The sequence below is a fragment of the Mus musculus genome, chromosome 3 (genome assembly GCF_000001635.26).
Source record: "Mus musculus strain C57BL/6J chromosome 3, GRCm38.p6 C57BL/6J".
Taxonomy (NCBI): Eukaryota; Metazoa; Chordata; class Mammalia; order Rodentia; family Muridae; genus Mus; species Mus musculus.
In genome coordinates this window covers 122764629-122778921 of record NC_000069.6, presented here as the reverse complement: position 1 = coordinate 122778921, position 14293 = coordinate 122764629, and the positions used below count along the sequence as shown (strand labels likewise).

The 14293-nt window shown below is 41.2% G+C and overlaps 1 protein-coding gene across 2 annotated transcripts in view; it reads right to left on the bottom strand.

The window, feature by feature from the left end:
• Positions 1 to 14293, bottom strand: part of Pde5a (phosphodiesterase 5A, cGMP-specific) — a 130217-nt gene that overhangs the window by 80453 nt on the left and 35471 nt on the right. For both annotated transcript variants that reach the window (NM_153422.2, XM_006501481.3), the window contains exons 4-5: positions 4298 to 4369; positions 2577 to 2666 (exon numbers count right to left, since the gene is read on the bottom strand). In NM_153422.2, coding sequence (NP_700471.2) covers positions 2577 to 2666; positions 4298 to 4369 — 162 coding nt within the window. The remainder of the gene's footprint in view (positions 1 to 2576; positions 2667 to 4297; positions 4370 to 14293) is intronic.

Sequence of the window (14293 nt, the reverse complement as noted above, 5' to 3'; positions counted from 1 at the left end):
GGTGGCAGGTCACGATCACGCAGAGACTGAAGCAACACAGTGGGCTAAAGGCTGTTGGTGAGCACGTTTACGCAACGGTTACAGCCACGTCTGTGTGGCTAATGCAACCCTACACAGATCACGCAGTCAGTAGAGTAGAAAGAGTTTCCATATTTAAGTTGTCCACTCTTTCCATAACTATTCAATATAATTCTTGAAGTCTCAGCTACGGGGGAAAAAAAGGTGAAGGAGACCAGGGGGTATGAATAGAAAAGGAAGAAGTCAAAATATTTTTATCTGCAGATGATATGATTTTATGCTTAAAAGACCCCCCCCCAAAGAACCTACTAGAAGACTTCTAAAGCTCATAAACGTCTTCAGCAAAGTAGCAGAACACACAATTGACACACAAAAATCAGAGCCTTCTTATCTACAAATGGCAAACGTACCGATAAACAAATCAGTGAAATGATACCTTTCATAATAACGTCAAAAAACAAATAACTTGGAATAACTCCAAACAAGTGAAAGACTTGTGTGATAAAAACTCTGAGACTGAAGAAAGAAACTGCAGAAGCTGTAAGAGGATGGATCTCCCTAGCTCACGGCCTGGTCGTATTAATACTGTGGAAGTAGCCATCTTACCAAAAGCAATTTACAGATTCGGTGCATGCAAGCATGTGTGCTTCTTATTTTGTTTTATTGTTAGGGAGATGAGGAGGGTGAGGGAGAAGCTGAGGAAGGGAAAGAATATAACCCAAATATATTTTGTGAAAAAGAAAAAAAAAGGACATTTTAAATTCTTCCTGAGCTTTTTAAAGTAGTATCTTCTGCTTCTGGTTGGCATGGGAGTCTTTGCAGATTCTCACAGAGAATTTAGATGATGAGGGCCAGAAAGAATTTTTCTCCAGAGGACTTGCTGTGTGAGACGCCATTCTAACTGCGCTTGGGAGAACAGGATTCAGTGAGGTGGGCTTGGGGAAGGAAACATTTCAGAGAAGAAGAGGTGAAATGGATTATGGGAGCGCTCAGCTCAAAAGGACAAGCAGGGAGACAAGAATCCTCCTGAGCAGAGGCGGGGGCCCACCAAGCCTCAGCCTCCAGGGGACGTGGACTGTGACTGCGCAGGAGGGAGGTGGTATTATTGCAGCTGTATTTGTAAAATTAACTGGAATAGAAGGTGATGAGATTAGAGTAGGAGATAAGGAGAATTCTCCGGTTTAAGAGCACTGGGTCTTCCTTTTTTTTTTTTTTCTTTTTTTTGGTGCTGGGAATTGAACTTTGGGCTTTACCCACGGTGAAGTCAAGAGACCTGCCATTGAGATGGAGTTCCAGACATAACATTAATTCTGAAAAGAGAAAATAGAGTGTGGAGAAGTTTATGGATTACAAAGTCATAGAAAATGATTACACAAAACTGAAGGTTTCCTTAAATCTCCAGTCTTAACCAGGTGACCTGACATACAGGCATGGTAAGAAGAGAGAGACCTTGTGAGACTCGTACAGAAACAAAACCAAGCATTACAAAAAGCTTAGAAATATAATTATATAAGGCAACATAGGTCCTATTTTATATATAATAGATAACACACACACACAAAGCATTTGTAAAGAACCAAGAGTCAGAACCTGAATGCTCCTCAGAAGATCGATGACTTAAAGTCAGAGATACAGCTTCATACCAAGCAGCCGGGCGCAATGGTAAGTCGGGCACCCTCATCCATGCAAGGATTCACAGAGACAACGTCCTCCATGCTGCTTCTTAGACATTTGACTGAGAACATGCTGGAGCAAATCAGGAGTTACGTGAACAAGGAGTTGAGAGACCCAGAAAATAGAATTTCCCTAAGTGGAGCGTGGAGGAAAGTTCCATGTGGCTGTAACGCACACCAGGCACAGAGGGGGACTTTCAGGTGACAGGAAATATGGAAATCCTTAATTTAGACATCTGAAAAAAAAAAGAAGACCTCTAGGAAATGTGTGAGAGAGTTGAGTGTGGGGGTGGGGGGCAGGAACAGAAGATTACATTAGAGCAAACAGTTCCAAGAAACAAGGGAATTAATTAATATTGGAGGAAATTAAAAGTTATACAGCAAGAGCAATACAGATATATTCATAGCATAATTAAAAATTAGAACTAACATAAACAAAACTTAAGAACAGTTCATCATGGCTGTAGACCAATATGTATATTAGCAACTTCAGCAATTAATAAGAAAAAAAAGTTTCAGATAGCAGGTCTAAGAAATAGGATTGGGGAAGGATGTCAGGAAGACCCCAAGGATGCTAAGATGCTCCCTTGGGAAGCTATGGAACGGAAGGGTGCCTACAGTTGAAGAGCAGCAGCTAAGAACATTATTTAATGACATTATTTCATGTATGTCTCTGGTGGCAAAGAACACTGTCTAACTGCGATGGCGCCTTTGAGCATGGAAACCATAAAAGGAAATGACCACCAGAAAAAAGTGGCAAAAATATTTACGAGACCAAGGTCTTTTTTGTTGTTTTTTTTGTTTGTTTTTTTGTTTTTTTAACATGGGCTACCTTGATCTCTTTAGAAGTGACACTTTCCTGATTTCTTTAGAAGTGACACCTACCTGATTTCTTTTGTTCTCCAGCAATGACGTTTCATAGAGCTGAGCATTGTGAAGAACAATACCACAGAATGCCAGGTAGGCCGCAAAGTCCTAGAACAGAGAGGATAACAGCCAGGTTGGAACTGCCAGTAAAACTATCTAGAAACACTGCCTGAAACATGAAAGTACTATAGTTGAAGCAAATGTGAAATGCTAAAATGTAGATGCTCGCTATGCACAAAAGCAGGATAGGCTGAGTGTTAGCCAACAGGTGTAAGTTAACAGATGACTGAAGAAGAGAAGAGGCCTGGAAATGATGACTGTGTATGAAATCACAGTTTCCCCTCTATAAGACTTGGAGTAGATTGGATATGACACTAAGATGCAAACCTCTGAGGGATCAAGTAAACCGCTCATAATTTATTATTGCAGCAAATGAAAACGTACATATTTAAGAGAGCATTGGCAGTAACAAGTGTTATGCAAGGTTACCAGTATTAGTTTAAATACATCTTTTTAAATTGAATCTGAATCCTTACTACACTGAAGTAGGGTGATGTGCTCATGGTTAAGTTAGTGATTAAAGCAATCTTTAAATGGTATGATTTATCCACACCTATGGATATATTTTGTCAAGATGTGATACAGTTCTAAATATCTATTAAGAGTAGGGTTATTCCAGTGGACTATAAGAATAGTGGACATAAAGTTTATCTAATAATTATGCTTTGATATCAAGTATCCAGGTGTAATTAATAACATAGAAGTATGCTACTCTGACTTTCAAAGGCACTTCCTATGGTTTGGATTACAACATACATAGGGGCTAGCATAGGTGTCAATACTGCTATATAACAAAAACACAAGTAATCGCCTTGTTTGAATTAAATACCAACTAGTTTTCAGAGGAACAACACACCAGCAACGGCTTGGAGCAATGGAAATGCTGTGTGCTATGACAGATGTACAATACATATTCAATAGATAAAACTCGATGGTCTCTGGAGAATGAAGGCAGAGGCAGACCTAAGGATGAGCAGGAGGGGAATCTTGCCAGTGTGGAAGGTGGAATGTTTTTCTTAAGACTTGGAGGGGAACAGTAAGATAACGCTGGTTGCTGTTCTCTTGGAAGATGAATTCCTATACTCCATCCTGAATTTACACCTGGGCACTCCTGTGTGAAGCGTATAAAACTAGATTTGCTTTACCAGCAGGAAAAGTGCAGGGTACAGGGCTTAGAGAAGTCAGTGTTCCCATTCCAGGATGAATGTTTGTCCGACATGTATGGAAAGTACAATGAGAACACTAGAACACAGAGGGACCCTTCCTGTGCACCCAGCTCAGGGGAAGGCTGCCGGGTGGTTCTGTGAGGGGAGAACACGGGGTTCCTGATGACACTCAAGAACCCTCAGGTCAAACAACACCATAGTTAGCTGAAGACAGTGTTCTCAAATTCACATCATTTTTTTTCCTCTTCAAAAAATATTTTGTTGAGAATTTCACAAATGAGTACTGTAGTTATCTCCTTTCCCTTCCACCCTCTTGCCTCGCCAACTTCTTCCATGCCCCCATTTCCTTAATTGTTACTGATGCATGCACACGAGCACACACACACACTCACACCTCTCACCGTAATTTTTTTTCAAGCAACCATTTCAGCAAGGCCTTACTCCAGAGGTCATGTGCCATAGAGAGAACGAGTCTCTCTCAGCTGGCATCATGCCAGCCTCTGGTTTTGTTACCTTTTCATCTTTTTCAGTGAAGGTCCCACCATTTCCTGATTTCTTGTTGATGGCCTGAGCTACACCAACAACCTAGGATAAGAAGAGAAAAGTGACACTTTTTTTTTTCCATTATCCTCAGATCCTCAAAGTGAACGTGTTTACAGCAGACATGGGCTGTTTAAAAGCACAAAGCTGCAAAGCTAAAACAAAACTCCTGCGTCCAGCCTTTTATTCTTAAGAAGGGTAGTAATATTCCTAATTTCCTAGAGCCCAAACCTCACTGGACTTCAGATCTTCATCTTATAATCAGATTAAGCTAGCAGGTAATTGTGTTTTAAGTAAATATTCTGCATAGTTTTCTAATACACACACACACACACACACAAAGCAGAACAATCTTTTACATTTCCAATAAAATATATAATCAAACAAACATTTTACATTGACTGCAACTATTTCAAAAAGGCTCATTCACTAAAAATGAAGCAGGAGCCAGTGGCCAGCTACAGAGGAATGCGGGCGAATCATGCATGTGCAGGAATTTCTCATGTAGGAACGTAGCTCGTGCTCTTTTGAAACGCTGGCCTTGAAAATTATTTGACCTTCAACAGAATTATTTTTGGGAAAAGAAGTTATTAAAAAAAAAACCAAAACAGGAATTAACAGGCGAAGCCTACTCTCACATAGGTCAGAAGGAATTTGAAAGATAAACTGTACTTAAGTTGGCCAAGCTAAACTTGGCCCGTAAGCCTTGAGTTCCACAAAAGGTTTGGAGAGGCTTGAAGAAGCCTCTCGTGGTTCGGTGTCAGGGGCTGTTACACTTGTTCAGTTCTAACTTCAGGTTGGGGAATTACTTCAAGTCTGTAACAACTTACAACTTACTGCAGCTCCCTCTTAATATGAATTCAACTGCTTCGCTCTTTTCCCAATTTAGTCTTATCAAGATTAAACCACTTCCCCCAAGAGCTCCCACTTTAGGAAACACAGTCTGAATTCTGTGTGGGAGGCTTGTGTTTCTTCGTTCAGTTCATTCTAATTCTCTACCTACAAGAAAATAATGCAAAGTTTCCCCTTCGGAGCACAGATCGGAAAAGGGAAAGGTCCCCCCAACATTGATTTGTTTTTTGTGGTTTGCTTCTTGTATTTTCTCTCCTTCTGTATTGTATCATAAAAGAACAATATACTTTTTTATATTTATAAAAGAGAATTACTCATTTATCCTAACTGCCTTTGTTGCCCTGGGTTTGGCTCACCCCGACTTTCACAGGCCTCTTGTATACTCTAGATTCTCTAGTCTCAATGACAAAGACTGGGAAAGGTTTTGGCTCAGGTCAAGCATGTCTGGTTTATAGCTAGGTATTTTCACTGGAAACAGAACTGATGAGAACAACCCGACCGGGCCTCATATGTAGCAATGTAAGTCTAACCTGATTTTAAATGTTTGTTCATTCATTCATTATTCAACAAGGGCTAAACTGCCTACTTGAAAAAAAAAAATCAAAGAATAACTGATAGAAGGAGTTCAGAGTTCAGTGGGCAGAGAATGACCCAAGCAGAAGTAGTATGCCTTGTGGGGAGTTTTATGATGCAGTTGCCCATATTTGGGGGCACATTAGGGGGGCACTTCTCAGAAAGTTCGCTCGACGTGTTCACTCAAAAACTGTTACTTAAAAACTGACCCTCAAATCAAGTTAGAGTCTATCAGTATGCCACCATAAATTGACAGTGAGGTAGGTCAACATTCAAGTCTTAAGAGAAACAAAATCAGCTGTTCAACTCTGAAAAATTTGGAGTTATAAAAGCCATATTGTGACTTCATGAGGTTGTTGAAGTCCCCTGTAAATGGAGCCAATGAAAAGACAGGCCATTTGGGACTCTGAGTTCCTGGACTACCAGCAATCAAAACTTTAACTTGGTCAGTGGGCTATACAGTCAGTGTCCAGGCAATGACTGGGATAACTAGGGAGACATACAAGAGAAGGTGGGTCAGGGAACATCAATACCCAGTAGAAAAGCAGACTCAAAATACACTGGTCCCACGGTGTTCCTGGTGTCTTCCATTTTAGTATCAGAACACTTGGAACAAGATTTCGTCAGCAGACACATGAGGGTCCCTGGGGCTCTCCTTCATTAAAATCTGTGCTCCAAATTTTCTCTCTCCCTTTCCCTCTTATTTCCTTACTTCCCTCCCCCATCTCTCTATGGTTTCTTGATTAAGACAGGGTCTCTCTCACTCTGTATGCTGGGATGACTTTGGCCCTGTAGCAATCCTCCTGCCTCCACCTCTCATCATATGCTATGCTTGCTGGCATAAGCCTCTGTACTTTTCCTTTTAACTTTTATTTGCATGCTACTGGGGTGAGGATTTGAACCTGCTACCTGTGTGGGGCACTGGCTTAAGCAGAGGGCAAGCTCCATCATTGCTTGCCAGGGCTGCTGATGGAGATGAACTCAGCTCATAGGTAGAATTTAACGGTTGAGCCTTTTCACAGAGTTCACTTTAAGCCCACTGGCCCCCACCTGCGGCGTGGACTCTCCTACGGCCTACAGATGCCACTCACACACTTCACTCTGACCACATGGAAGCTCAGACACTGAGCGCTCATTTGGAAGCTCAATTTCCTTACCTTGGATTTCCCACTTGGCTTCAGACATCAATTGGTCCCCGCTCTAATGCCATCTCCCTTTTGAACTCCTTTGTATAGTTTAAACCTTGCTTCTTGTACCATTCTTGTACTTTGATCCTGGACTAGTTTGCTGCTAGGGTTTCTACATCAATTTTGTCTTCTTTGTGTCCTCTAATAACAAAGATTTTCTATGCAGTTGGACCCAAGAAGCCACAGGGTCTGGAATTAGTTCCAGATTCCTGCCATTCAGATGCCAAAATCGGAGAACAGTAAGCTCCTTCATGTAAAATGACATATAGTTTGTATCCAACATACACATACCCCCACCTCCTTTCAGTCCCTGCTAGATTACTTATAATGCACAATCCATCGTAAATGCTATCTTAGTAGTTGCTATATTGTACTATTCAAGGAATAACAAAAGGAAAAGTTTGTATATAATCTGAACAAACCAATTTTCCCCGAATGGTTATCTGAAGTTAGATAAATCCATGGAGGCAGAACCCATCCTTACAGAAGGCTGACTGTATTTAATTTCTTCTAATAGTAAAGAAAGATATGTACTTAGACAATTTCATAGAATGAGTTATTCCCATACTCATACGTCATTCTCATATTCATGATAAGTAGTCCATACTCTCTGGTAGCTGATGATTTTTCTACTACTAATACCGTAGGCTTAGATGACAAGTTTTTTGTTGTTGCTTTTGTTTTAGTTAGGATTACTGAGTACAACATTTACATTAAAAATCGGGCAAGTGCGGGCTGGACAGATGGCTCAGCAGTTAAGAGTACTGGCTGCCCTTTCAGAAGACAAAGTCTTGATCTCCAACACCCACAGAGCAGCCCACAGCGATTTGTAACTCCGGTCTCAAGAGATCCAAACCAGCTTCTGAACTCTGAAGGTATCAGCACAGCACAGTACACAGGCACATGCAGGCCAAACATCCCTACACATAGAAATAAATTAATTCAAAACGAAGCAAGTAGTAGCACACAGCTGTACTCCCAGCACTGGGGAGGCTGAGGCAGGAGGTCTGCTGAGATTTCAAGACCGACTTGAGCTACACAGTGAGTTCCTGGTCTGCCAGATCTATGCAAAAAGACCATATTGCAAAAACAGATAGAATGGTGGATGGGTGGGTGGAGGGAGGGAGGGAGGGAGGGAGGGAGGGAGGGAAGAAGAAGAGGAAGAAGAAGAAGAAGAGGAAGAAGAAGAAGAAGAAGAGGAGGAGGAGGAGGAGGAGGAGGAGGAGGAGGAGGAAGAAGAAGAAGAAGAAGAAGAAGAAGAAGAAGAAGAAGAAGAAGAAGAAGAAGAAGAAGAAGAAGAAGAAGAAGAAGAAGAAGAAGAAGAAGAGAACACTCTCCCCACCACCACCAAAATCAAACTAACCAAACATAAAACATACACTAGGTATTACTCTCAGGAGGGAAGTGTGTGTGTGTGTGTGTGTGTGTGTGTGTGTGTGTGTGTGTGTGTGTGTGTGTGTGTTCTTCTACCTTCTGAAGGATGACATTCTAAAATCATCGTGGAATAAAGCAATAGGTTAAGAACAGACACTTGGGGCTCTAATTCAATGGTAGAACAGTTGTCTACCATGAACAAGACTCTTAGTCAGTCATCAGCATCAGCAGGAACAAGGAAAGAAAAGGTATAATGTTTGTCTAAAGTCACACAGGTAAAAGACATCGGTGGTCTGAATTTCAACTGCCTAGAACAAAGTCAGCATCCTCCGCCTTCCTTGTGTGCCGTAAAGGCTCTCCCTCTAGTCTGCCATGGATTGCTCTTTGAACAAATCGGTACATTTTCTTAAGATCAAGTAATGACTTTGTGGTTAGCTTTGTTGCTGTTTTTGAGGCAAAGTCTCTCCTTAATATATAGCTTAGGCTGGCCTGGAACTTACTACGTAGCCAAGACTGGCCTGGGAATGTTGATCCTCTAGCTTCCCTGGTCTAGCTCTCAGCGGCAGCTTTTATGGCCAGTATATGTTCAGGCTTCACAGTTGCGTCAAAGCCACTCTGAATGTCAGAGCACTATTGGGAAGCCCGTGTGATTGCTGCCGCCCTCGTGCCCGATGCTGTATTTTCAAGCAGAAAGGAGCCTCAGTTTCACTGGCAATACCCACAGCATCAACTGACATTATGTCCCACATAGCTGAATGATCTCTAGGAACAGCTTGAGTCTCTCTGAGCGAGCAATGTGGAATGCGACTGCTGGTCGTGTCAGGGACAACCCATCACTGTCACAGAGAGCAACCCCTTATTCAATAAGCAGCTAGTCCTAGACGTTTTCTGGGGTCACTTATCAGTCTCAATACATCTCTCTATTTCAGTTTTCAGCAGAAGCTCCACGTGGAATCAGATGACACAGGAGAAATGGAAGAGACTGCAAATCCTGACATCCCACCCCCTGGCCACACACCACCTCAAGAAAACCAGAACACGGCGACATAATGTAAATAAAACAACAGCAATATCCAGTATTACCAACTTGTGGAGAATGCATTCAAGTGTTCTTTTCAAAATCCTGCTTACTCTCTAAATAAATGAGTTTCTTTGGAGCTAGGACATTTCTTCACAGTGCAAAGTGAGAAATGTGCATATGTTAAATTTTTTCCCATTAATAAGAAAAGAAGGGTGCGTGCACTTGTTAGTTTTCTTATGAATACCCGACAAGAAGTAACACAAATGGACGGAGGTTATAGATGAGCTGCAATGTGGAAATGTAAGCAAACATTATTAACCCTTTCCTCCCCAACTGGCTCTTGTAATGGTGTTTCATGGCAGTGCCAGAAAACCTAACTAAGACACATCTCTTTGTCTTAAAATTCAGCCTGGAGGACTAATTTTCTCTTTATGGTAGAGAAGAAAGTAGGATTTTAGATGAAGTTTCAACATAATTCTTTTTGTGATGTAGATATTAAAATGTAGTTGGGTTTAAAAAGAAACATGAGTCACGGAAGCTGATAAAGGACTTTCCCTGTGAAACTTTAGTCCTTATCTGAATACGATGCTGGCACACATACCTATTTAGAGTTGTAATTTCATTAATAATTACCATAATATGTGTGAAAAATCTCAAAATCTATCTACAGGTTTAATATGCAGGCTTGGGTTGAATATTACACAAAGAAATTCTTTATTCTTATCTGCAACTGGTTGCAGATCCTTAACACTCACCACTGAGGACTATATAAAACTCATCAAAATTAAATGTATAAATGACCTATAAAATTAAAAAATGCAATACCCTCCAACAAGCATCAGAATGGGTAAAGACTGTACCAATGAAGTTGGACCCTCTGCTGAATGAAGGATAGCATGAACCACATTTTCTAAGCATTCTCAATGAGGCCTGGTTTGAGTGATAGCACACACTGCTGGTGGGATTCTCAAGTCTGAATTGTCTATGCACTTCCCTTTTGCTCTGGGTCCATGATGTAGATACAAAGATTTCACCTATTAGACTATTCTTCATCTGCTATTCTTAGGAATCGTCCCTACCCCCCTTGGGAAAGTGGTTACCTTCTTCTCTGAAAGTACAGTTGTTTATTATCTAAGTGCTAATGTGGAAAAGGGAAGGCTCTTCAGCATCACAGCTTCCAGTCCAGAACAAACAGAAACCTCTCCCAGCAAGTCTATTTTGTTTCTAAAACAAACCTACAAGAAAGAACACTGCAGGGGAGTAAGCTCCGGGAACAATTGTTTTTAAAAGCTGACCAGCTCTTTAAGGCGACTAAAATAGACCTAGACCAACTGACAGTCCACTAATAAACTTTGCTGAGTTTTGTAATTATATTTTCCTTGGAATTAAATGGTTAGAGGCATACCACTCTTAACATTTTATTTGTACTGAATTTCCTTGTCAAATCTAAAAAACCCTCCCCTGTTACAACGGGCATAGATCACCAGATCTTCAGTCTCTACCTCCGTGGTGCAGCAAGCACTGACAAGCAGATCATGGGAGCAGGTGTTTCCTCCTGAAAGGCTGCGGGCAAAGACACAGATGAACACAGCAGCAGGCTCTCGGCCTTGTTCCGCAAAGTCTCAGCTCCTTGGTCCAGCATTTCATGTGAATCCTGGATCCATTTAACATCCACCTCATACAGAATTGCTCCTGGGACACAAGCACTCTCATTCCAAATGGAAAAAGTAAAAAGCATGTATTTTGCTTGCTTCTTTAAAATATATATATAATTATTATTATTGCTATTATTATTATTATCTTTTTTGAGACAAGGTCTCTCTAAGTAACCCAGGCTAATCTTGAATTGATAATCCTCCTGTATCTGCTTTTATAATGCCAGAATTATTTATTTTCCTATTTATTTTTCATCTCTCTTTTGCTTAGATCAGTATCTATATATCTCAATAATTCAACCATTACTTGTCAAATAAGACAGTGTTAGAGACAATATTTTAAATGGTCAAAACACAGGCCATACAAAGCTTAAATTCTACAAAGCATTTACTTTTGCGTATTGTAGTTTAATGACACATTTGTCGGGCCTTATTGTGTGATGTGGGCGTGTGTTAAATGGCTTTAATTCATCAAAGTATTTATCTCTCAGGAATCTAGCTAGAAACTGGCAGATGCTCTCTTCAGCATTGCATTATTCTGTAAACTCCTGCCTTCTATAAAGCCCTGCCTTCTGTCTCCCTCTCACTCCCTTGCCCTCCGCCCCAGGTGATCCACAGAGGAAGCAGCAGGAAGCTCCAAGTGATGAGTCCCCGTGTGAGAGTTAGTATCTAGGTTTGGTCCCTATAAATACAAAGGAACACTCGTTTCCAGTACTGTTACAAGGAACCATACTTTGAGGAAGGGCAGTGCTTCAGAAATAGGCCATCTGGTCCAGTGGCAGCTGAATTCTCCGTGCTCCTTTGCTAAACATAAGAGAATTCTGTCTGCTTACATAAATAACTAATGCAAGTGACTAAAATAAGAACTGTCTCAAGTGCCTTTGCCTGAAAAATCCAGAATTAAGTCTGAACGAAACTTAATAGCAGGTCTGAAAAGCACACTTGCATATTTTTTTTCCTTCCAGTCTGCTTTGTAGGCATACCATGGTTGCTCTCTGGGGCACACTGGCCCAGCTTAGTGCAAGAACCCTCTTGCAACTCTTCTGTGCCTGCTAAAAGATTGCCTATGGAGTTTTCTTACAGGCCTAGAGAATGTGTCTCTCTGCTCCTTCCTTCCTTGAAGGAATCTTTGCGTTAAGTGACTTAGGCCCTGACATTGAATGGTCATCAGAAGACCATCAGGTCCCCTGGCTGTGACTACAACACGGCATCAGGACCCCTTCCGTCCCTTCCCATGCAAAACCACAGAAATTTAAGAAGGAGAGACAGTGCAGTTGTCATGCACGGTGGAATGTCAACAATTTCTTTTCTGTATTGTGACTTCACAGTCCAAAGGTGTGTTTGTGGGTGTTAGTCTATAGTTCCTAGTTATGTGACCAAGACCCCTATATGTTCCACTTTAGTTTCTTGGTCTGTTATGAGGGCATAAGATGCGTGCTTCCCAGGGTGTTATAAAAATGACAGACCCCTGGAACAATTCCCACAGTATTTACTCCAGAAACATTACACAGGGAAACTGCCTTCTCCACATAAGGCAATTACTTCCCAAGTCCTATTTCTTTCCTTTTTTCTCTCTCGGTCACTTAACAGCTTTATTTATTTTTGCTTTCTCTTACTGAACATAATAGATGTTCTAAATAATAAAATAATAAAAAATTATAACATCTCAGTATCTTTGTTTAATGAATAACATATTTTCCAGTCTGAAACCACATCATATTCAGCCTATACCACTAATTAATTTAACAGCTTATCAATTCAAAAACTTTCTATTCCACTCACTAAGCAAATAAATCTCTTATTTGACATGCGCTAAACTTATTTAATGCAATATGTGAATTTTACCAATTAGTCATCTAATTTGGATAAATAACAATTGCTCACTGTGGCTGTTTTGATTGAGAAACACATTTTGAAACAGGTCACACTAGTGTCATTTACATTTTTTTCCTATTTCTGAGGAAGACTATTCCAAATTTTCATGAGCAGCATATTTCTGTGCTACTAGGAATGAGCCATCTGGAGGGAAAATTAAGAGGACCCCATCTTGGAGCAGGTAGAGAAGAAATTCGGTGATCGGGTAGCAGTGGCATCAGCCATAACACTCCATAACACTCCATAACACTCCCTCACAGCAGGAATGCAAGAGTCCTTGTACTGCTGTCCTCACGGCTCTGTAAAAGCACAGAGGGGTTTGGGGGAAACGAAAGCTGTTCTTTCCTTTGTTTCCATTTTATCGCTGAGAAGGAGAAGAATCAAAATCTATTGAGAATGAGAAATGATAAGGAAGTGATGGGGATAGGAAGAAATTCCACACAGTGTTCAATGCTCCCGTAAGGCAGACAGGGAGTAAACAGCCATAGCCCTCGACACACTGCTACCTCTTCAGTGGACACTGGTGGTGTTGCTCTTCAGTGGACACTGGTGGTGTTGCTCTTCAGTGGACACTGGTGGTGTTGCTCTTCAGTGGACACTGGTGGTGTTGCTCTTCAGTGGACACTGGTGGTGTTGCACCAGAGCTTGAGTTTTAGATGTGCTCTCCTAAGCATAGTCTCTGAGAGACGGGTCAGTGGATCTTTTGCTTTTCATAGACAACTGGAAGGTATCAGTGAGGTGAACTTTGCACTGTGCCCCGGAGACCTTGAACATGCTCTTGGACAGACTCTGATCTGTGACTATTGAGAGCCCAAGTGTCGATGCTTGTCTTCCTTTTCACTTCCCTGCCCTGAGTGCCCTGCTGTCTTCTCCACCACATATCAGGGACTCTCCCTCCAGAGTTTCTGTCTCTTCCAAGTCCTATTTCACACCACTTAATCACTCTCACACACTGGACAGATCTCCTCTCCTTTGATTGACTTTTGTCCTTTGGCCATTCATTTGCCTCTGACTAATAGGTCTTTGACCTTTTGGAAATAGACTATTTTAGCTTCCTCAAGCTTCTCTAGTCATTTTCCCCCTATTAACCCGTACCTTTAGAAGGAATAGAGAGAAGAGGGAGAAAGATAAAACCTTACTCTCTACACTGTATGCATAGCCATGATGCCGGCTTCCAAAATGACACTGCTATATCCATTATGTCAATGGATTATAACGTAACATTATTGAAAGGAACTCCTGAAAATTTTAATTTGCTAATATATCTCACAAGAACAAGAGGCTGGGCTGGCAAGATGGCTCAGCAAGTAAAAGGTGCTTACCACCCACCCTAAAGTCATGAATTCAATTCCCTGGACCCACATGGTAGAAGGAGAGAAAAAACTCTTAAAACTCTTACCTTCTGATCTCCATGCGTGTATGTGTATACACT